At 35.3% G+C, this 25,062-nt stretch overlaps 1 protein-coding gene across 1 annotated transcript in view; it reads right to left on the reverse strand.

Moving 5' to 3' along the window:
• Positions 1–1,313: 1,313 nt before the first annotated feature.
• LOC131552393 (synapse differentiation-inducing gene protein 1) overlaps positions 1,314–25,062 on the reverse strand; it is a 29,890-nt gene continuing 6,141 nt past the window's right edge. Inside the window, exons 3-4 of the mRNA XM_058796161.1 lie at positions 18,656–18,793; positions 1,314–4,178 (exon numbers count right to left, since the gene is read on the reverse strand). Of these exons, the coding sequence (XP_058652144.1) occupies positions 4,020–4,178; positions 18,656–18,793 (297 nt within the window). The 3' untranslated portion in view covers positions 1,314–4,019. The remainder of the gene's footprint in view (positions 4,179–18,655; positions 18,794–25,062) is intronic.

Here is a 25,062-nt window from a genome sequence, read left to right on the forward strand (position 1 = left end):
CTGTCAGATCAGCAGTCTTCCCCATGATTGTGTAGCCTAGTGAACCAAACTGAGAGACCATTTTGAAGGCTCAGGAAACCTTTGCAGGTGTTTTGAGTTGATTAGCTGATTGGCATGTCACCATATTCTAATTTGTTGAGATTTGTTGAGGCTTTTTGTTAAATGTGAGGCAAAATCATCACAATTAAAAGAACCAAAGACTTAAACTACTTCAGTCTGTGTGCATTGAATTTATTTAATACACGAGTTTCACAATTTGAGTTGAATTACTGAAATAAATGAACTTTTCCACGACATTCTAATTTATTGAGATGCACCTGTATATCGCATGTCAGGCTTTACAGGTTTAATTATTACTAGATAGCATCCTGTTCAGATAACCTGTGAGTCCCCTTAATTGGGAAGCAGTGTTTCCCAAGCCACCTACTTTAATAGGGAAGCTGCAATTTTTTGAGATCCTAATCTCAGGCTGTAAAATGCATGAATTGGCTTAGCTAATATCTCTGGCAAACTGTGCCGCTATGAAATATGCACAGGTGTTTAGTTATTCAGTCAGCCCATGGGAACTGAAGAATGAAAACTTCAGGACAGAGAACAACAGAGCTGAAACTAGTCAAGCTGGACACTTTTAAAAGAATAACCGACCCCAAAATCTGTCACATGTTTTCCACATTTATGTAATGTAACCCAATCTTAATCCTATTTAATCATACTTATGAAAATGTTAACGATTACAAAGGGGGTTACTGTTCTGATAAAGTGATAAAGTAATAAAAATGCCTTCCAGAGCTGAAATTAAAATTAAATTTTTTTATCATCTTAATTTAAGTGATGAAGGATTTTGAAAGTCTGACAGTAATCAGTGTTGAGTACTACTGTAAGGTTAACCCTGTCTGGTATAAATGTTTGAAAATGATTGACAGTTAAAATTTAAAAAGTAATCAAAAAGTTATCAAATGTAATCAGTTACATTAATAAAGTAATGGAAGGTTACATTACTTATTACATTTTGAATAAGCTAACTTGTAATCTGTAACCTAAAGTAACCTTCCCAACACTAGTATTTACTATAACTGTAAATTTTGTGTAATTGCAAACAACTAACATCAATACCTATAGCAAATTTATAGTAATTATAAAAACTATAGTAATTACACTGTAACAAATTTAAAAAATAAAACCTAAATGACTTTCTTTTTTCTTTGGAACACAAAAGAAGATATTTTGAAGAATGCTTATTAACCAAACTGTTTTGGTGACCATTGACTACAACTGTATGGACAAAACAAACACTGAGCCATTTCTCAAAATATCTTTTTTATGTTACGCAAAAGAAATTCATAGAAGTTTTGAATTAAATAAAAATCACAGAACAGTTTTAGGGTGAACTATTCCTTTAACATACATTAACAACTGCAACAGTTCATCAAAGTTCACATAAAAAGGTCCGAAAGCAAACTGGCCAAATGAGATAAACACACCAACACCATATTTGAATGAAAAGACCACATTTAATTAGCATGAGCTTGCTGGCAAGAGGTGTGTCCCAAAGTATTGGGAGAAAATCTGACAGCGGAGGCATTTACAGCTTCATAGACTGACATGTATAAACTGAAAGCCTTAAGACTTAATTACAGAGTAGTTAATATTAAATGTTCCAGCCCCACGAGAATGATTTTATCCATACATTCTGAAAAAAGAGCACGCGCAGGCTTGAGCAACCCATCTATATGGCTTTATGTTCATTTTGTATCTGTAATATCAAAAGAGAGTTGAAAATGCCCCTTCATGTGTCACAGACCTTAGGATTCAGTAGCTCTTGTTAAAAAGGCTTGAAAGCACTGTGGCACTTCAGACAGATGCTTCATGTACTCCAAAAAACATTCAAGAAAAATCTCTGATTGTTCAGATTCGGATTCAGATCCCCTTCAGATCTTTAGGCAGGTTAGATCTGTATACCAAATACTGTTATTATGACAAACCAATATTAAAGTCAACATGAAGTTTTGTTCTTAACCCCTTTTAATTTGCTTAAAAGTATGTTTCCAAATAAAACAAAAATTGTAGGGACCTGGGCCTGGGTATAGGGTTACACCAGCCGTTTGTAAGATCTTACTTAAATGGGAACGAGTCCACACTAGATTTTAGTAACTACTAGCTAGTTTGTAGCTAACTCTGTGCTTGATTTTTGGTGCACCATTTGTTCCTATAAGGCAGAGTGTAGCTAGTAGGTTGTAAGCGCTGGGTTAGTAAACATTATTTTTCGCATTATGTTCTCTCAAAATGTAAACAAGAGTAAATGTCATTATATTAGGGGTGTATAATATTTATTGTCTGCAGTATCGTAATTGTTGTTTTAGCGATGTGCGAGCTGACATTATCAATGTCACTCACCTGGCAAAAAACAAACAAAAACATCTTTTTATAAGACATTTATAAGAGTTAAGTAATATCACACAAGCAAGAGTGACATTTTTTGAACATATGAGTGTGAGTCTGATTGCAAATGTGATATTGATTTTATACAATTGTTCAACAAACAAGAAGTTAATATTAAATGATTATTATACACTCAGTATTACATTAGACACAATTGTCTTTTTTTTCTGTTTCTTCAATGAAAAACGTTTTGTAGAACATTTTTACATCTCACAGAAATACTGCTGTGTTTTGTTCCTGAATGAATCTATTTTTGAATGAATCATTTGAGTCAATGACTCAATGTCACTTGCTTTGTTTCTAAATGAATCAGCCGTTTTGAACAAATCATTTGAATGAATGATTCAATGAATCACTCATTACGACAGGGACATACTGGAGGTTTTAGTGTCATATTTATTTATCCATAAGAGGCATAATCCGACCGATCAGCACAAAAACACACTCTGCAAAAAATTGTTAAATAATCATTTAAATAATCCCCCAAAAATCCAAACGCCCCTACATCATATGTCTAAAGAATTGAAGTTTTTCAGGTAAATCATGAGCTTATTGATGCAATTCAATCAGTCTGCTATTCTATTCCAACATTTACTTCTTGTCTGAGGCTTATTTAGTAAATTTTAGTTTATACTTTAAGTTGGTGCAATGCAAAAATATTTACTACTGCCTAATGGTGTATGCACACCAAACACAAAGCACAATAGTCACGGGATGTTTTTTGCATTAGGCCTACTCACACAAATAAAAACATAAAAACAATTTAAAAAAAAACATTTTCTGATACAACCGGACATGTCAAACTGAATGTGTCAATAAGCTTTTTGCTGATTGCCTTGCATGACAACGTGTCATGCGAATTTTCCGCTAGAGCTGAAATTTTACAACTTGCGCAGAAGATGCAATATCGCGCTTTCGCGGCAATCATGCCTCCCAATTCCGTCGCCCAGCGTGAATTTGCATCTATTCGGCAGTTTGCATTCACTTTCCATGTAATATACTTGTGCAAATAATTAATTTAGCTTTTGGTGTGCACACACCATAAGCTGCAACTTAGTGGACCTTTGCGTCAAAATTAGGCTAAGCTGTAACTTGCGCACAGCTGGTGCAACCGGCCCCTGATTTCAACCAATGGGAACTGACTGGATTGGCTACCCATCCGATAACAAAAATGGGAAAGTTGTGCAGTGGCAGAGCAAATAAATACATTTTGATGGATTCCGTATGATTAAGAACATGCATTAAGAAAATAGATCAGGTCCATTTTTATTTCATATTGACTTTAATTTGGCCCAAATCGTGTGTGTGTAGCATTAGATTTGCACTTGCACAAACACTGAGCGCAAAAACCCCCAAAAAAACACAATAGTGGTGGCGGCACGTTCACATGAAAATGCTGAAAAGTGACCAAGACAATTTACACAAACGATGATCTTCCCAACAAAATGGGAACGCGACTTTTAAAAGTGCAGGAGTGGAACACATTGCTGGTGAGTCCCGTATATTGACCATTGGGTGTTTCCCAAAGAAGCTGATCCCAAAGTGAATCCGACTGTGAGAGTGATTTGGGCATGGGAAGGCTACAAGTGATTGTTTTTGGAGAGGTATGCGATAAGGGCCACAGCCACACCCACATAGATGCCCGTCCCGATGGTGATGGACAGTACGGCGAGGAAGAGCGCACGTCTGGAGCTGGAGCTGGCGTGGTGAAAGTCTCCTTTAGTCACTGCTTTGTTAGTCTGCATGAGAGAGGGAGAACAAAGACAGAAATAGCACATGTTAACATGTTTTGAAAAGGTCTGGAGTGTGAACAAGCTATGATCGCATAAGAGAGCTGCAGAGAGAAAGAAAACAGAGAAATTATTAATTGGCCGCTCTCCAGCAGCTGACTGACAGATCTGGTAAAGTGCATAAATAATAAGTGCTGCATGACTCAGAGCTCTCCTGCGGGGACCCGCATCCTTTGAAGTCCAGGAAATGTTGCCAAGATTAAGGACAGATATTTCTGATGAATTCATTTACATCTCAACACCCCGCTGCCTCGATGTTTTCTTTCCCCGCTCGCTTACAGATGCTCCTTCCTGACCGCTATGAGATATTTTGCCATCTATTATCTTGATTTATTACATAATGGTGATAATTGCTTGAGGAGAAAAGCTGGACGGTCTGTCTGTAGGCTTGTGTCTTTCATCTTTGCCAACATCCATCAAACGGGTCGGCCCACAATAACCTGATGATGCTAATCCGGTCATATTGAAATTGCCCTCACATTTAGCAGCCGATCATAATTCAACTACTTCTGACTGACTGCATCATGAGGTAGGAACAAAACAAAATTATTCTAGTCATGCTCAACCTAGATTTCCCTGAAATGTGCATTTCTCTTCGCCTGGATAATATCAGACTGGTGTGCGTCAGACTAGCGATGTTGAGAGTGTGTAAAAACAGCACAAGAGTTGGTAAGAACTGTTTCCAAATCCGATTTAAAGATTATTTGGTGTCATCACACAAAATTTGCTTGTGGTTGTATTGAACTTGTGCATATATTAAAAAGATTTTATATAAAAAAAACTGTATACAGTAAGTAAATTTTACATAGATTAATGTTGTATTTTCATGTTGGCATATAAAAATAATTAAATATCACTTTTCCTTGTTCAATTACTAAAAAAAGCTTCATTATCTTCTTGCATTAAATGCCACCTCTCTATTCCATTTGAGAACAAATGTATGTGACCCTGGAGCACAAAACCAGTCTTCAGTAGCACGGGGATATTTGTAGCAATAACCAACAATACATCGTATCGGTCAAAACTATCGATTTTTCTTTTATGCCAAAAATCATTAGGATATTAAATAAAGATCATGTTCCATGAAGATATTTTGTAAACTTCCTACCATAAAAATATCAAAACTTAATTTTTGATTAGTAATATGCATTGCTAAGGACAACTTTAAAGGCGATTTTCTCAATATTTTGATTTTTTTGCACCCTCAGATTCCAGATTTTCAAATAGTTGTATCTCAGCCAAATATTGCCCTATCCTAACTGTATATCTAAAGCTTGTTTATTCAGCTTTCACAAATTTCAAAAAACTCAATTTCAAAAAATTGACCCTTATGACTGGTTTTGTGGTCCAGGGTCACATATATATATACAGTACATACTACCATTCAAAAGATTTTAATGTTCTTGAAAGAAGTCTCTTTTGCTCACCAAGGCTGCATTTATTTGCTCAAAAATGCAGTAAAAACAGCAATATTTTGAAATATTATTACAATTTAAAATGACAGTTTTCTATTTGAATATATTTTAAAATGTAATTTACAGTATTTCTGAGATGCAAAGCTGAAATTTCAGCACCATTACTTCAGTCTTCAGTGACACACGATCCTTAAGAAATCATTCTAATATGCAGATAGAAAGAAACAATTATTTATTTCTGCTCAAGAAACTATTATTATTATTATCAATGTTGAAAACAGTTGTGCTGCTTCCTATTTTTTTGGAAACTGATTTTTTTTTTCTTCAGCATGTTAATTTTTACTGTCACTTTTCATCAGTTTATAAACGTGAATAAAAGCATACATTTCTTTTAAAAAATACCTTACTGACTCTTAACTTTTTATCGGCAGTGTAAATATTTAAAAAAATGCAGAAAGGTGATCAGATATTTATACAAATTATGACGTTCCTATTCATATGGGACTATAGCTGTGATAATGAAATACAAAGACAAGTGTTTATTTTCCTATGGAATAACGTGCACTAGCTGATACAGTAAAATAAGAGGATAAAGTGAGGGGACAGTATAGGTCCACTGGACAGGAACTGAGAAACTGTTCTCATGGCTGTTTACACAGAATTCGCAGGCATAATTAGCTCAAGAGACAGTTTCTAGCGTCTGGAAGATCCACTAGCTTCCTGTGAAAGTGGTCATTGACAGGGCAGCTGTACAATTTATGCGCTCTGCCTACTTCTAGGTCTCTTGAGATTACTGTAAGATGTCAGCACTCCCCACAGCATGGCAACATGCTGCAGACAGGCATGGGAGTATGTTAATGACATGGAAATAACACAATGGTCAAAGAAAGAAATTAAAATATGAGGTTAATCGGTGAGAAACTGCACTTTTCCATTTTTTAAACTGCATTTTTTGTATGTTGCTTGACAATGACTGCTGTCTTTTACAAAAGCTTTGCTGCAACCTGGCCAAGCTGACCAAACATGAAAGTGATTTAATTTTCTGAGTGGATGATTTTATTTTTTGCTGTGTGCTTACTAATTTAATCATTTTTAGGTTTGTAATACATTTAAGCCTCTTATACATTTAAATAACACTTGGCAACTAGATTTGCCATGCTGTAATATTTCAAATAACGCTAGTATTACATTTTGGCACATACTTGTTCCATACCGTCTGTGCTATTACTTTCTACACTCTTAAAAATAAAAGTTCCAAAAGTGTTTTTTTTGCAAAGTCAACCATCACTTCCAAAGTCCATAATAGATAACGCTTCCTCCAATGAAAAAGTCAATTTCCTGCTGTTTCTCACATAAAAATCTCCAACATATTTGTTTAGAACTGTTTTGGACTGTTTTCACTTGCAATCTGTCCATATTTCTCTCCTGATTCACATGAGATGACCTTTTCACTAAAGAAAGCAATATTATAGATTTTTACATTACAGGATTTTTGAGGAGGTTTGGAGTTAAAAATGTCTTGAATTTATTACAAACACGCAGCTTTTCACTTCACAAGACTGGAGTTGTGTGGATTACTTGTGGATTATTGTGATGTTTTTATCAGCTGTTTGGACTCTCAATCTAACGTCACCCATTCACTGCAGATGATTCACTGGTGAACAAGTGATGTAAATCTAAGTTTCTACAAATCTGTTCCGAAGAAGAAACAAATTCATCTACATCTTGGATGGCCTGAAGGTAAGTAAAGTTTTACCTAATTTTCATTTTGGGGTGAACTACTTCAAGTTGAGAGAAGAATTCCGGATTCAATTTCATTTACAGTTAGAGCACAACAAGGACCTTGTGATGCATTAATCATGGGCTGTTATGTCATGTTCAGCAGAGCTGAGCACACTTTATTCCTGCTTTTACTCATCCAGAATTCACTAAATCCATCACAGAAGACTTCATCTAATAAAACTGTCACTGACATTATCATGATGCATTGTTGGAAAAGCAAACAGTCCACTGGCAAGCTTTGAGCCCTCATTGGTACACATGAGAGTCTTGTGCAGATGCTTCCCTTGGGCTTGCAATGCAAACCAAGTTAACATGATTTTTGTAATGCTTGCTGTCAGGGCATAAATTTTAGCCCTGCAGTCCAAGAAGCAAAGCAGTATGTTGTTATCTTCACATCGGTTATTCATTTGCACAGCCACACCAGCACAGCCACTTTTACTTCGTGCCTTTCAGACCATCCGTTGTTTTTGACCAGTGAGGCAAATGTGAAATTGTGTTAGTGTGAGCAAGGAAATCAAAAAACACCAAAACACTCATGAATGCATGTACTAATGAGCTGCAATGATGGTCTATCTGTCTCTATCTATCTATCTATCTATCTATCTATCTATCTATCTATCTATCTATCTATCTATCTATCTATCTATCTATCTATCTATCTATCTATCTATCTATCTATCTATCTGTCTGTCTGTCTGTCTGTCTGTCTCTCTAACTGACTGTCTAACTGTCTGTCTGTCTGTCAGTCTGTCCGTCTATCTAACTGTCTGTCTGTCTGTCTAACTAACTAACTAACTAACTAACTAACTAACTAACTAACTAACTGTCTATCTAACTGTCTGTCTGTCTGTCTATCTAACTGTCTATCTAACTGTCTGTATATCTAACAGTCTGTCTACCTGTCTGTCTGTCTGTCTGTCTATCTAACTGTCTGTCTGTCTGTCTATCTAACTGTCTATCTAACTGTCTGTATATCTAACAGTCTGTCTACCTGTCTGTCTGTCTGTCTGTCTATCTAACTGTCTGTCAATCTGTCTGTCTTTCTGACTATCTGTCTGTCTGTCTATCTGTCTGTCTGTCTCTCTATTTGTCTAACTGTCTGTCTATCTGTCTCTCTATCTAACTGACTATCTAACTGTCTGTCTGTCTGTCTAACTGCCTGTCTGTCTCTCTAACTGACTGTCTGTCTGTCTAGCTATCTCTCTGTCTGTCTAACTGTCTGTCTGTCTATCTAGCTAGCTGTCTGTCGGTCTGTCTAACTGTCTGTCTGTCTGTCTGTCTGTCTGTCCATATATCTAACTGTCTGTCTGTCTGTCTATCTAACTGTCTACCTGTCTGTTTGTCTATCGGTCTGTCTATCTAACTGACTATCTAACTGTCTGTCTGTCTGTCTGTCCGTCTATCTATCTAACTGTCTGTCTGTCTGTCTAGCTATCTCTCTGTCTAACTGTCTGTCTATCTATCTAGCTGTCTGTCTGTCTGTCGGTCTGTCTAACTGTCTGTCTGTCTGTCCATATATCTAACTGTCTGTCTATCTGTCTGTTTATGTATCTAACTGACTATCTAACTGTCTGTCTGTCTTTCTATCTATCTGTCTGTCTGTCTGTTTGTCCGTCTATCTAACTGTCTGTCTGTCTGTCTGTCTGTCTAGCTATCTCTCTGTCTATCTATCTATCTATCTGTCTGTCTGTCCATATATCTAACTGTCTGTCTGTCTGTCTGTCTGTCTGTCTGTCCATATATGTAACTGTCTGTCTGTCTATCTAACTGTCTACCTGTCTGTTTGTCTATCGGTCTGTCTATCTAACTGACTATCTAACTGTCTGTCTGTCTGTCTGTCTGTCTGTCCGTCTATCTATCTATCTAACTGTCTGTCTGTCTGTCTAGCTATCTCTCTGTCTAACTGTCTGTCTATCTATCTAGCTGTCTGTCTGTCTGTCGGTCTGTCTAACTGTCCGTCTGTCTGTCCATATATCTAACTGTCTGTCTATCTGTCTGTCTATGTATCTAACTGACTATCTAACTGTCTGTCTGTCTTTCTATCTATCTGTCTGTCTGTCTGTTTGTCCGTCTATCTAACTGTCTGTCTGTCTAGCTATCTCTCTGTCTGTCTGTCTGTCTGTCTGTCTGTCTGTCTGTCTGTCTATCTATCTATCTATCTATCTATCTATCTATCTATCTATCTATCTGTCTGTCTGTCCATATATCTAACTGTCTGTCTATCTGTCTGTCTGTCTGTCTATCTATCTAACTGACTATCTAACTGCCTGTCTGTCTGTCTTTCTATCTGTCTGTCCGTTTGTCCGTCTATCTAACTGTATGTCTATCTATCTATCGAACTAACTGTCTGTCTGTCTATGTATCTAACTGTCTATCTAACTGTCTGTCTGTCTGTCTATCTAACTGACTGATTATCTAACTGTCTGTGTGCCTGCCTATCTATCTAACTGTCTGTCTACCTGTCTGTCTATTTATTTATTTGTCTGTCTGTCTGTCTATCAGCTTTCTGTCTTTCTGTCTGTCTAACTGACTACCTAACTGTCTATCTTTCTGTCTGTCTGTCTGGCTATATATATACCCGTCTAACTGTCTGTCTAGCTGTCTGTCTATCTGTCTCTCTATCTATCTATCAATTAACTGTCTGTCTGTCTGAAAAAATCTATTGTTAAGTGTAATCTCCAATATTTTTAATGCATCCTTTGTTGAAAATTAATCATGCAGTAGTATTTGAACTTTGATTTGCAAAGTAGTTCATGTCTTCTTCCGCCCCTGCTGTTAATGTGCACAGTCAGTGTGCAAACATGATTATCAGCCTATTGTTCCATACAGATGAAGGACTGTACTTAGTAGCCTAATTACTGCTTCAATTTAGACATGCATAATTAATTACCATCAAATCAAAGTAAAAAGTAATTAACAATAGAGCAATGACACAGACGATAAGAAAAAAAGACAATTAAAAAGAAACTAAACGAGGCATGACAATCGCTCACTTTGTTGTATCAGTGATTGCACCAGATCTTACTGTGCAGAATATATTTCCTGCAATATTAATATGTGACATTCCTACATAATCATCAACTACAGCACAAATGCATATTGACTTGTGAAGTGGGCTTATGTGAATCTCTGTGGCGATCCATGCAAAGAGCACCCACGGTGTTGCTGACGAAATGAAAACCATTTTGTTGAACGCATCCACCCATTGTTCAAAAAAAGGTATTTTATTCAAAGCTTATGTTCTACAAGGCCCACACTTGCACCCTCTCTCGCCAACCCATTACATAAGGAGCTTATTGTGTTTGTGTTAGAACATGCTCTAAAAGCAATGAATCAGATTATGCACACAGGCTTAGCAAAAACAGATAGGATAGGAACAGCATTCACTGACCTGCCCAGATTAATTATTACTCATGCTTTAAGGTCTAATAAGGACAGTTCATGTGAAATTATAATTTGACTGTAATATATCTGATGAATGTTTCTGTACTGCTATGCATGAGTGGCACTGGTAAATATGCAAATTTGTAAGGATAGTGAGATTCAAATATGTCTTGAATCTACTACATTTTCACAACCATCATTTATGAAATATTAAATTTTAATAACATTTTCCCCCTTTTAGACCATAATCTGTTGATATAATACTACTTGTTATTGTTTAGAATATTCTGCAAAAATAAAATCCTTTAGGAAACACTGTGATGAGATTCATCACATTAAAATCCATTACAGTTTTATCACAATATAAAATTCAGAATTGATTACTCGCTTTGGTGAAAAGCACGGAAATCTGCATAGAGGCAATCACTGGGAAACTGAAATAGAAAACATAAAAATGCATCCCCCAATACACAGATGTAATTAGTAGCCAGTCAAACAAAACCATAAACTCACATGAAACAATTTTAAATTGAGCATTGTTTGAATGCTGGATCTTTGAGTGGAGATGAATCACAAATAATTTTTTAAAAAGGATGTTTTAAGGACTGGAAAGATACTTAGGGAATTATCAAATAAAATCCAGATATATTTGAAAGAAAGTTGGAACTCAGACCAGCAGTACTGCGATTTAAGATTACCTTTAAGATGTATGTTTTCAGCTAGACATGTAAAACTTGAAAGAAATTAACTACAGAACTTTTTTTTTTTTTTTTTACTACTATATAGGGTAATTTCACTAACATTTTCAGTACATGCCTCCTTTCTATTTAAACATTATAATAATATTCTTTCTCTACAGAGAAACATTTTTATTTCAATGGTCAAATTCCAGGTTAAGAACTACACTACCCATAATCCTGAAGAAAAACCAATAATAATAAAAAATTGCAGAAAGAGCGACCGAAAGCAGTAGTCTGGTGTTTCCTCCTCCTGCCACTCAGAACCACATGCAACATGGGAAATTGTGCCATGCAAATTGTATTCAGCACTGAATTTTGTATTAGTATTTGCACAGTTTTCATAATTCCTTTAGTCAATTGAAAAATAAAACATTGCAGACAGCAAATGAACATAAAAGCATGCTATAAGACTTGTAGTTAAGTCAAATGCTTTATATGTCTGATTAAGCTTCTATGCAATTGCATTAGCAGACAGCAATAACCTTTTAAAAAATGATGCCAGTGAAAGAGAATAGAAGAAAAAGAGCTGTTCAAAGAGGCTGCTTTGGCCTCCCTCAAGGCACATCACGCCTGTTTCATTCTCACAGAATGTCCCATGGGCGGATGACTTACACATCGGCCATCCATTAACTTCTCACTAAACCCAGTGAGAAGATGAAAAGCCCTGGAGAAATGCTAGATGTTTAATACATGACCATTCAAACTGTATTAGACTGTGTCTTCAACACATACAACTCTGAACTCAAAGCATTGATTTTACATTTTAATTGCTAAAAAGTGCAATTTAAGCACATTTTATTTGATTATACCTGAAGTCTAGAGCAGAGAAAGAAAAAATCATAAAAGCGAAGACCAGGGTTAGCGTCACACAGGAAAGTTGTCACAAGATCTGTATCTAAGTTTGATGCAAAAATCTAATTACTCAAAAGGGATAGTTCACCCAAAAAGTATTCTTGTAGCTTCCTAAAATTATGGTTGAACCACTGATGTCACATGGACTACTTTAATGATGTCCTTACTATGTTTCTGGGCCTTGAACGTGGTAGTACCCTTGCTGTCTATGGAGGGTCAGAAAGCTCTTGGATTTCATCAAAAATATCTTAATAATAATTTGTGTTCCGAAGATAAACGAAGGTCTTACGGGTTTGGAACGACATGAGGGTAATTAATGACAGAATTTTCATTTTTGGGTGAACTACCCCTTTAAGAAATGTATAAATTAAGTTTTTATGAACTCTGTCCTCCAAACTAAAACTCCAATATATTTTGGTAATATCTGTTGGGAGGAGTCAACTAATGGAGTCAGATTTTAACTGAAAGCCTTTTGCTAGGTCAGGGTAAGGTGGCACATTTTATACGTTGTCATTTTATACAATTTATTAGTTACTTTATTCATTGGCTTAAACTGCTTTGGTGTTTTTGTATATTTCCTTTGCAAGTTATACAGGTGCTGGCCATATAATTAGAATATCATCAAAAAGTTTATTTACTTCACTAATTCCATTCAAATAGTGAAACTTGTATATTATATTCATTCGTTACACACAGACTGATATATTTCAAATGTTTATTTCTTTTAATTTTGATGGTTATAACTGACAACTAAGGAAAATCCCAAATTCAATATCTCAGAAAATTAGAATATTACTTAAGACCAATACAAAGAAAGGATTTTTAGAAATCTTGGCCAACTGAAAAGTATGAGCATGTACAGCACTCAATACTTAGCTGGGGCTCCTTTTTCCTGAATTACTGCAGCAATGCGGCGTGGCATGGAGTCGATCAGTCTGTGGCACTGCTCAGGTGTTATGAGAGCCCAGGTTGCTCTGATAGTGGCCTTCAGCTCTTCTGCATTCTTGGGTCTGGCATATCGCATCTTCCTCTTCACAATACCCCATAGATTTTCTATGGGGTTAAGGTCAGGCGAGTTTGCTGGCCAATTAAGAACAGGGATACCATGGTCCTTAAACCAGATACTGGTTGCTTTGGCAATGTGTGCAGGTGCCAAGTCCTGTTGGAAAATGAAATCTGCATCTCCATAAAGTTGGTCAGCAGCAGGAAGCATGAAGTGCTCTAAACTTCCCGGTATACGGCTGCGTTGACCTTGGACCTCAGAAAACACAGTGGACCAACACCAGCAGATGACATGGCACCCCAAACCATCACTGACTGTGGAAACTTTACACTGGACCTCAAGCAACGTGGATTGTGTGCCTCTCCTCTCTTCCTCCAGACTCTGGGACCCTGATTTCCAAAGGAAACGCTAAATTTACTTTCATCAGAGAACATAACTTTGGACCACTCAGCAGCAGTCCAGTCCTTTTTGTCTTTAGCCCAGGCGAGACGCTTTGACGCTGTCTGTTGTTCAAGAGTGGCTTGACACAAGGAATGCGACAGCTGAAACCCATGTCTTGCATACGTCTGTGCGTAGTGGTTCTTGAAGCACTGACTCCAGCTGCAGTCCACTCTTTGTGAATCTCCCCCACATTTTTGAATGGCTTTTGTTTCACAATCCTCTCCAGGGTGCGGTCATCCCTATTGCTTGTACACTTTTTCTACCCCATCTTTTCCTTCCCTTCGCTTCTCTATTAATGTGCTTGGACACAGAGCTCTGTGAACAGCCAGCCTCTTTTGCAATGACCTTTTGTGTCTTGCCCTCCTTGTGCAACGTGTCAATGGTCGTCTTTTGGACAACTGTCAAGTCAGCAGTCTTCCCCATGATTGTGTAGCCTACAGAACTAGACTGAGAGACCATTTAAAGGCCTTTGCAGGTGTTTTGAGTTAATTAGCTGATTAGAGTGTAGCACCAGGTGTCTTCGATATTGAACCTTTTCACAATATTCTAATTTTCTGAGATACTGAATTTGGGATTTTCCTTAGTTGTCAGTTATAATCATCAAAATTAAAATAAATAAACATTTGAAATATATCAGTCTGTGAGTAATGAATGAATATAATATACAAGTTTCACTTTTTGAATGGAATTAGTGAAATAAATCAACTTTTTGATATTCTAATTATATGACCAGCACCTGTACATACATGTGACAAAATATCCAGCTATGTGGTTACAAAAAGTGTTAAATAAACTTTGTTTTGTTTTTTAATGATCCTCTTCTGGGATGTTTATTAATTGTACGATTTGACCACTTTTATAATGTGGAAATTTCATCATACCCCTGAATTTGTGAGGTTGTTTTCACACATTAAAGTTTTATTTAAAGATTTTAGTCATGAAATGTTGATTTGATGAGGCAGACTTACAGTATCTGGAGTTTGTGTTCTATTGATTGCTGAGTAATTGCTCAAAACGACATCATTAATTGCAGGAAAAGTCCAATTAAACCAATTAAAACCAATTGAAAGCTCTGCAGCTGAAATCAAGTGCAAAACTGTGATTTAAAAACAGAGTGAGTTACTCACTTCTAAACTGTTCTTGTCGTGACTCACTCTTATACAAAACCCGCAAGAAATTAATTTATTTCAACCACCTGGATTAGATATTCAAGCATTCATATTATTACAGTGCATTCACAAAATAGCAGCATAATTTAATGTCTACAATATACTCACTACTACAAACTGCTCTGTATATAGTCTACAAGATGTATCGGTAACACTTGTTAACTATTAACTACGACTTTTCCCTCAATAAATTCTTAATTTGCTGCTTATTAATAGTTAGTAAGGTAGTTGTTAAGTTTAGGTATTGGGTAGGATTAGGGATGTAGAACAAGGCATTGATATGTGCTTAATTAGCACTAATACATGGCTAATATTCTGGTAATATGCATGCTAATAAGCAACTAATAGGTGTAACCGATGTATCTAGCATCTTTTAGAAGATATGCATAAATGCATTCAGATATTTATAGAGTTATTTTATAGAGTTAAAACATTTTTACTTGATAAAACATTCTGCAATAATGCAAATCTGTTGAGGTTTGTAGAAGGATTGCAGTGAATTGATTTTGGTGTAGGCTTAGATTTTAAGAACCAGGCTGAGAAAGGATTTCTATTTTTTTTTCAGGCAGAGAATTAAGAGAGCTGTGGGTGTTGAGTCGTGATGTACCGCATGAAAGAGAAAGACGGAGAGAAACAGAGCGAGAAACACAGAGAATGAGGGCCATAAACTGCTTTTAAAGCCAGTGTCAAAAGTGAACATTGAAAGTTTAAGCACACGATGAATCACACAAAACCCATCAAGCACATATCCAGGACATATTTCAGCCCAAAATCAAAAGAAATTACGATTTATGAAAATGAGGCCTGTTTTGCCACCATTAAGATATTGAATAGATTACAATATGCATTGTTTATATTATGCATTAGTTATGCTGCTTTTTAAAAAGTGTCATGTTTAACAGTATTGACGATTCAAAAATAGGTATAGGTTTCATTTTTATTTGATTTGGAGGTGAAATGGAAGATGAACACCATCTTTTCCTGTTTTGCATTAATGCTTTGAAATAAGAGAGGGAATGAGTGAAAATGCTGCAATTACCACTTCTCTGTACAGTTCCCGTCTGAGACGAATGACCTCTCTCTCTCTCAGCACTCTTTCTGTAAGCAATCTCTCTCCTCTCAAGAGCATTGCGGTATGCTATAAATACATCTGACACTGCAGCATACTATAGTCACCTTTATGAAACAAACCCGGGAATGCTCCATCTTTTGCCCTGCAGCACACATTAGACTATAATGGATACCTATTTGTTTTTAAAAGCTCAATGACGTATAATTCAAACTCATGAATAAAGCTTTTCCCTGACAGTGTGCGCAGTGAGTTGTGGAAATCTACTGTTTAGCTATGCATCCTTCCACAGTTTTAGTTTGTCCTCGGGACTGTGTTTTCAAAGCCCAGGATTATCAGACATAATAGGGGACAAGTATAGTTAAAGTATCAATAAAACTCTAATCTGAAGGACTTATAATAACAATCATGACGGTAACACTTTACTTAAAGCCTTTAAGTATAATGCATTATAAAAGTTGTTTTAATGCATGACTTATGCCTTAGAACGCATTGTACAATCTCATGAATAAATGTAACCATAGTTAATACATTATAACACTTATAAATTCATTGTTACACTATGCATTTCAAATTCAGTTATAATTATTTATGACAGGATATGATGTATTACAACACGTTATGAATAATTATAATGCATTATACCCTTTAATAACCCTTTATAATGCATTATACATAAAGGCTTTAAGTAAAGTGTTACTGTACCATAATAACTTATCTTCATGTTATTTATCGTCCATCCATTCTCCAAAGTGAGGCATATTATTATTATTATTATTATTATTATTATTATTATTATTATTATTATTAGCCGTAGTGGTAGTAGTAGTAGTAGTAGTAGTATATAAATTAATTAAAAATGAAGTACAACATATCTGAATATGTAGTTATGATAATAATTATTCTTTTATATGTGCTATTATTATTATTATTATTATTATTATTAAGCAATTAACAACAACAAAAACAATAATAATAATAATAATAATAATAATAATTTTCCTTTGTAGTATTATTATCCATCCATTCTCCAAACTCAGTCTGGGATATTATTATTATTATTATTATTATTACTGCATACATTAATTAAAAAATAAATTAAATACAATGGTTCTGATTGAATAATAATAATAATAATAATAATACCAACCCTGCCTGAGTTTGGAAAATGGAAGGATAACAATAATAACACAGAGGAAAATAATAATAATAATTATTATTATTGTTGTTGTTGTTGTTGTTACTACATAAATTAATTTAAATTAATTAATTAATTACATTGGTTCTGCATTAATAATAATAATAATAATAATAATAATAATAATATTGTTGTTGTTGTTGTTGTTGTTACTACATAAATTAATTTTAATTAATTAATTAATTAATTACATTGGTTCTGCATTAATAATAATAATAATAATAATAATAATAATAATATTATTATTGTTGTTGTTGTTGTTGTTGTTGTTACTACATAAATTAATTTACATTAATTAATTAATTAATTAATTAATTAATTAATTACATTGGTTCTGCATGAATAATAATAATAATAATAATAATAATAATAATAATAATAATAATAATATGCCTCAGTTTGGAGAATAGACGGATGATAAATAATATAAAGATAAAACTTATTATGGTAACACTTTATGTAAAGGTTGTTGCTGTTATAATTATATAAATTTATTTAAATAAAAAAATGAGTGAGCTGTATTCTCACAGGAATGTACAAAAAAAGCAATCCTACCTGTCTAACAATTTCTCCAAAAATGTTGCACCAAAAAATAATTATTTAATGCCCTTTGTAAAACAACTCTATAACAACTCTTCTGGCTTATTGCTTTATTATAAAACAGATTGTTCAGACAAATGATGTTGTAAAGTAGCCACTATACTGTATGCACACCTGTGACCATGCATCAGTTCTGATATGTTGCTAGGCAACTGTAAACAGTCTACACTCTTAAAAAATAAGACATCCACAGAATATTCCATTCCACAAAAGAGTCTTTATCCACCTTATTCCTAAACGCGGAAGTAAGCCTATGTGCAAGACTTCCGCTTGATTAGCCGTTATAGGGAAATAACGAGAAGAATAACAATGTGCAGTAAACGGTAAAACTGTTTGCATTACAAACCAGTGTGTTCATAATTAAAATAATACACTAAAATAATATGGTAAGACACACCAATTTGGAATATCAAGCAGCAAAAGGAGCATTTTTTTTTTACAGCCAAATGAGACCGGAAGCAAGACCCATAAAATTTACAAATAGCTGTGCCCATTTTTACGTGAAGAATAAGGTGGATAGTGGAAAAGGGTTCTTTCGATTTTTACAATGTTCTTCAAACTAAAAAACGGTTCTTTTAAGAACTGTTCACTGAAAGGTTCTTTGGGGAAACAGAAATGGCTCTTCTATGGCATCACTGTGAAAACCTGCTTTTAGAACCTTTATTTAAAGAGTGTATAGTTAGTCTTCATTTTATTAGTATTAATAACTGTAACTACTTCTTGAACACTGGCATTTACGTTGGCATATGAGGTTGTGATGGAGATCTTCTCACCTCGTGAGACAGGTAGAAAGCTGCGATGCCCAGGGGCCAGAAACAGCAGAGCATGGAGAAAACACTGAGGCCCAGGTGGTCCCTCGGAGGCATCAGGAGGAAATTGTCTTCACTCTCTGAATCACTTGAGTACTCGCTCTGCAGAAAACACACAAAACACTGAATGAATCAGATGACAGAGCGGCTTTTCATCTAACTCTCTCCATTTCACATCTCTCTGCATCTTTTCAGGGAAAAGGAAGACCAAAAAAGTGGAGTAATAATGGCAACAAGCTTGTAGGAGGCCTGAGACAGTCATTCTTACATGTAAGGGATAATCAACGGCTAGCTGTGCATTAAACGATTTGAATGCACGACGTGGAGGCGAAGAACCACCCGACGCGCAGCGTTTATGCCATGGTCATTTGCCAGCATTCACATATTAAAGATGGTAATAATATTTGCACTGCAATATTTGACCGGAACGATAAAAATGACGATTATTTTCGTCTGTATTACTATTCAACTTGTAACTGTATGTTACTACGGTTACCAATGTTTATAGGAAGCACATTAATATAGAACGTGATTAAACTGACCTGGAACTACCTGTGCGGTTAAACAAATTTAATCAACACCTGCCAGCCAATCAGAATCGAGTATTCAGACAGACCATGGCATAAGGGGTCAAAATGAACATAGTAACACATTTTGCATTTGGAGTGCTTTTATAGGGTTAAAATCGATTTTACTTCTTGCTTAATGTACCTGGTCTTTTTGTACACTGTTCAAAGGTATGCTGTTCCAAAAAATACTAGAATAAAGTTCATTTTAATTTTAATTTAATAGAGTACAATTCTTCTTAACTACCATCTTCTTCATATTTTCTTACTAAGGAATCAAGAATAGTCAGTATTCTTAAAAACATATTTTTTTAAAGATTGTTCTAAAGACAAAACCTAAGAAGAATTTGAATTCCTAAAAAGAATTATTTTAAAAATCATTGTAGATAACCTCCAACTTGTCTTATATCCCCAAAAGTAATATGTTTAATAGAATTTTATGATCCAATCAATTCACTGTGGGAAAAGTCTTATTTTCTTGAAGAATATCCTTGAAATATTCCACTTTATGTAAGTAAAAATGTGAACGCAGAATTGTGTTGACTTGTGTTGCAGTACATTTGTAGCTTATATGGGAATTTTTTTGACAATAGAAAAAGCACAATTTCAACTCTTACTGAGTTTCAATCATGTCAATCATTCCGAATGTTGTAATATTTAATAATAGCTATGATACCGAAATAAAATCTTTGTAAATGAATATTGATGAAACTTTTCACAGAGGCCTGTATTACAGACTGAAGCCACAATTCATGCAGCATTTATGAATGTCGTTCTTAAAGAAAAATCACTTTTCTCTACTTTTAATAAGGTTTTTATCATCAACTAACATGTTCTTGTGTATGTAATAACAGCTTGCACGTGTTAACGGTATGCAGATGAATGTTGCTTTTTTTCACCTCCGCACAAGGACATAAACAGCTTGCACAACCTGGCTCTCTTGTCACCAATTTGCAGCAAAATGCCCTCTGCATATGTTAACACATCGAGGGCACAGTGACCTGCAGCACCCGGACGACAGTTCGCTCTCACACACAGTCTGAAAGAAGATGGCTGGAGAGAGATTTTTGTTTTCTTTTGCGTACAAAAAGTATTCTTGTAGCTTCATAAAATTAAAGTTGAACCACTGATGTCACATGGACTATTTTAACGATGTCCTTAGTACTTTTCTGGGCCTTGAACGTGGTAGTTGCTGTCTATGGAGGGTCAGAAAGCTTTGAAACAACATGAGGGTGAGTGAATAATGACAGAATTTTCCTTTTTGGGTCAACTAACCCTAAAAATAGCTTGCCATTAAAATTTTAAAATGAATGTGGCTGTGGTTGCCAGAAATTCACCAATGTGACAATCATCAGGGTTACACACGACACTAAAAATGCAATAAACATTAACATAAACTATAAACAAACAAAATAAGAGAAAATGTAACGATATAACAAAACACCCTACTGCTAGTAAAAATAATGAAATTTATTTCAATGTGATGCAGGACATTCTCAGAATGTCCTTTACTGTATTTCACTGTAATGTATGTTACAGTAAATTAATTCTTACAATAACATTACAATTCTCACTGTATATGCGACTTACATTGAACCAATTAACAGGTTTTTAATGTAACATTTTTACTGTATTTTTCTGTAAAAATGACAAACATTTTTTACAGTGATGTCTTAATAAGAAATTTCCAATGTGACCTGTCAATTAAAAAAGGCTTTTGTTTAAAGTAATGTCAAGTTGATACAGTCATATTAAATAAAGCATTTGCAAGGAAGTAGTAAAAAAAAGGGATTTTTTTGTTTTTGTTTTGAGTCATAAATATGGATTATTTTACTGTACACGATGTCACGATTGCCCAAGAAGTCTTCCAAATTTATGGAGAGTCAAACGTTGTGTGGCACAACAACTGGATGGAAGCTTTCTGAAGCTGTCATTCTATGCAACCAATTTTTTTCTTCGCAAAACTGTTTTTTTTTTTTTTATTTGAAAACTGTTACGATCACCGGCTGGAGTGCCCATGAGCTCCTCCAGAGGGCACTCCACCTCACACTGTTTTCACTCCCTCAAAACTACATTCCCCATAATCCTTTGCCTGGACTCTTGATCATTGATTGCATTCACCTGTGTCTTGTTACATTCGCAGAAATAAAGGTACAAAAGCTGTCACTGGGGCGGTACCTTTTCAAAAGGTACACTTTTGTACCTATTAGGTTCAAATATGTACACTTTAAGTACTAATATGTACCTTTAAGGTACCAGAATCGACCGTTTAGGTACAAACATGTACCTTTTGAAAAGGTACTGCCCCAGTGACCGCTTTTGTACCTTTATTTCTGAGAGTGTACCTCATCAGTCTCACCCTATTTAAAGCCTGGTTTTCCTCTCATTCATTGTTTAGTCTTGTTAAAGGGATAGTTCACCCAAAAATGAAGATATTCTGGAAGATATTCTGATGAATGTGCAAAACGGAGCAATTCTGGGGCACCATTGACTTCCATAGTATTTTTTTCCTACTATGGAAGTCAATGGTGCCCCAAAATAGCCTGGTTACAAACTTCGGCAGAACAAAGACAGTCATACAGGTTTGGAACTACTTGAGGGTGAGTAAACGATGACAGAATTTTCATTTTTGGGTGAACTATCCATTTAATGTCACTGCTTTTCTTAGCCCTCGGATTCTGGTTCCTTTGTCGTGGTTGTTGGTTTGTTTGTATTAGTTTGGATCGACTGCCCTATGCATGACCTTATGCCTGTTTCTGGATTACCCTTCAATAAAGAGCTGCATTTGGATCCTCAGCCTTCGCGCCTGCGCAGATCATTTAAAATGTTCTATTACAGTAATGAGAGGAAAAAGGCAAAAGTTCATATAAAATACAATATAATAAAGCCATTTAATTTTGGCGTGAAAAGTTACCTGGGAATGTTTTTGTAAGATTCCTCTGATTCATTCTAACACAAAAAATGTTTGAAACACAAGACCTGTTTCCTAAACCCCTGTGAATCACCAGCAGTGTATTTATTCCAATATTCACTTATACGTACAAGGACAATACACAGGCAATATAATAACTGTATTAGCTAAAAGTTATATTTCAACTGTAGTCCTTAATTCGAGGCAGCTTGTAGAAATTAAATGACAAATGGATTTTAATATTCTTTTGATTGTATCATCTGGGTACACCATATTTCTAATCATGCAAATGCGATGAATGTAGATTGAACAGTCTGATTGCCAAGTTCCAGAGTGACCTCATCCACAAAAGCTCAGCTCACATCTTGCAAGATCTCATTTGCTCAGATTGGCTTCTGTTGTGAAGTGGCAAGTTGCTCTGAAAACCTGGCACATCGTTTTCCAAACAGCGTGTCATATGATGCAACGTGTGTGTGAGGATGTAACGGTGCAACAGACTGAGAAGTGTGTGTCTGCATAATAGGAATGTCAAGTGTTCCATTAATTTGATTCCAGAATGAACTTCAAAAAGGCCAGAGCTTCTAAAGGCTGTGATTATGAAAAAAGGCATGATAGAGTTCTCTCTGCAGGTAAGAAAGCAGCAGATGTAAATTCACTTCTCACTAAAAAAATGAAGCACTTGTGAAAGCAATAAGGGAAAGTGTTACATGAGTCATCGGAGCGGCTGCACATGCTGTCCCGTGCTGTATGATGTGATGTTTTTTCAGACCAGTTCAATCAGATTTTCATTCCCCACGTTTAATAGACTGATTAATCTCTCCATAAATTACATTTTTGATTAGCCGTTAATGTTGTATTATGGAATACCCAAAAGAGAAATGAGAGTGCCTGCAGAGGATTATGCAGTGTATTCAGCTGTAATTGAACTATCACAACATGCTGCAAGCAATCACATGCAGTGACAATTTTCCTAAAATTTATATTCCATGAGAATTACAAAAGAATCTGCTGTGAGTAAAATTTTCCATTAAAATGAGAAGTTATAGGCCATGGTACAATCATAACCACTTTAAAGTTGACACATAAAATGATTTTTTTCCCCAGCATGTTTTTCTAAACCTATGGAAGCTTGTTTGTGACAGTATGAAAAAATAAATAAGGCAACTGTAAAAAGGTAAATAAGGTAATTTTTCTCAGAATTCTGAGTTTGTCGATTCTGCCCTTTTTGAAGACAATTCTAACTTTCTTTGCGCAATTCAGAGTTTATTTTTCACAACTCTGACCTTTTTGATTTTACTCCTTGAAATTCTGTTTGTTTGGTTTTATCACCACAGAATTAAAAAAAATACAGGTTATTACAATCTATCTCACAATTCTGACCCTTTTTTCTTCAATTGCATGTTTATATGTAAGTTAATGTTTATTGCGAGTTATAAACATCTTTACATCTCGCAATTCTGAGTTTATTTATCCATCCATCCATCCCGTGGTGGAAACAAGCTTTCATACAAACCTGTTTTTATAAAGATTGTTTTAAAAGAATCTTCAAACAGCTCTTTTCCATACAATGCCAGTTAAAATTATAATTCAAAATAAAATTCTGACACATACAGATTAAAAGATAATTATTTTCATGCTATGGTGAATAACTGATAAATGGCCTTTATTAATATTAAAATATTTAAAAAATGTAAAAATAATAAATAAAAAATTATGTAGTTTATGTAGTTCTGCATAAAGATAAAACACAAAAAACTACAATGCTTCAAAACAAGTCAATTTTGCTTCACAATATTAAAATGAAAAAAACAGTATGAAAATGGATGACCAATAACCAATATTGTATCAATATACTGTGCATCCCCAACAGTATATGATACTTTTATGGTATATTTGGTCTGTACTTATTTATTTGATCTTGGAGGATGTAGTCACTATATGTTGTTGTTAAATGAAATAAAGAAGCTACAGGAAGATGTTACATACACACACACACACACACACACACATATATATATAACCAAATTTTAATTTATAAGCTTCTGACTGTATAATCAGATAAGGCTTTTTGGGGGTCATGTATTTTAAATCAAAGTGAACTCGATGCAACACAGGCTGCAGCACATCTGCAGTTTCGCTGTGTTCTTCATTGGCCACTCGCGCAGGACTGTGTGAAGCTGTACATCGGCCTCAGAACAGGTGGTGCAAACAGGCGGGCAGCAGCAGGAAACTGGCTCTCCAGACCAGCTCTCTTTACACTCTCTACAGCCTTCTGATCACCCACTCTCTCTCCCAGTCATCTGGCAAGAGCTCCAGACACGTGCTCGCTCAGATCAGCAGCACCATATGACAGGGTGCTGTTAAAGTAGGGGCAAAAACGGAGCTCACACCTTCCTTATAGCACTGGATAACAGTATGGTTTACATTGGTAAGAATTACCTCTAAACAAAACATTTGTGTGGTGCATAAATTATTTGAAAAGACTGAAAATCCAGCTGGCTCTGTTCCAAAACCTAGTGAGCTGCCTGCATGGGCAGCATTGTAAAGCCTGGTCTATGTATTAGAGTGTAAAAAAAGTGGCATATATGATTACGTGATCACAGCACTTCCAGTAATGTACATTGGTCCCCTCACAGGTTTGTGAGGTCGTGCAAACTTCAAAGCCAGTGCATCAATCCCTCTCACCAACAATTTATTTATTTATTTTTTTTAACTTCTCATTATCTGCCTTGCGAAATTTATCAGTTCATAGTAAATGCTGCAACACACTAACTTATTTCTGTATCTGCTCTGAGTTTGAGTTATTTTAGCATGCATCTGAAACACAACCATCTTCCTGAACTGGCAATGAGAAGTGCTTATAAACTCGATGTTGTAAATAAAAGAGAAGTCAA

The sequence above is a fragment of the Onychostoma macrolepis genome, chromosome 13 (assembly GCF_012432095.1).
Source record: "Onychostoma macrolepis isolate SWU-2019 chromosome 13, ASM1243209v1, whole genome shotgun sequence".
NCBI classification, from domain to species: domain Eukaryota; kingdom Metazoa; phylum Chordata; class Actinopteri; order Cypriniformes; family Cyprinidae; genus Onychostoma; species Onychostoma macrolepis.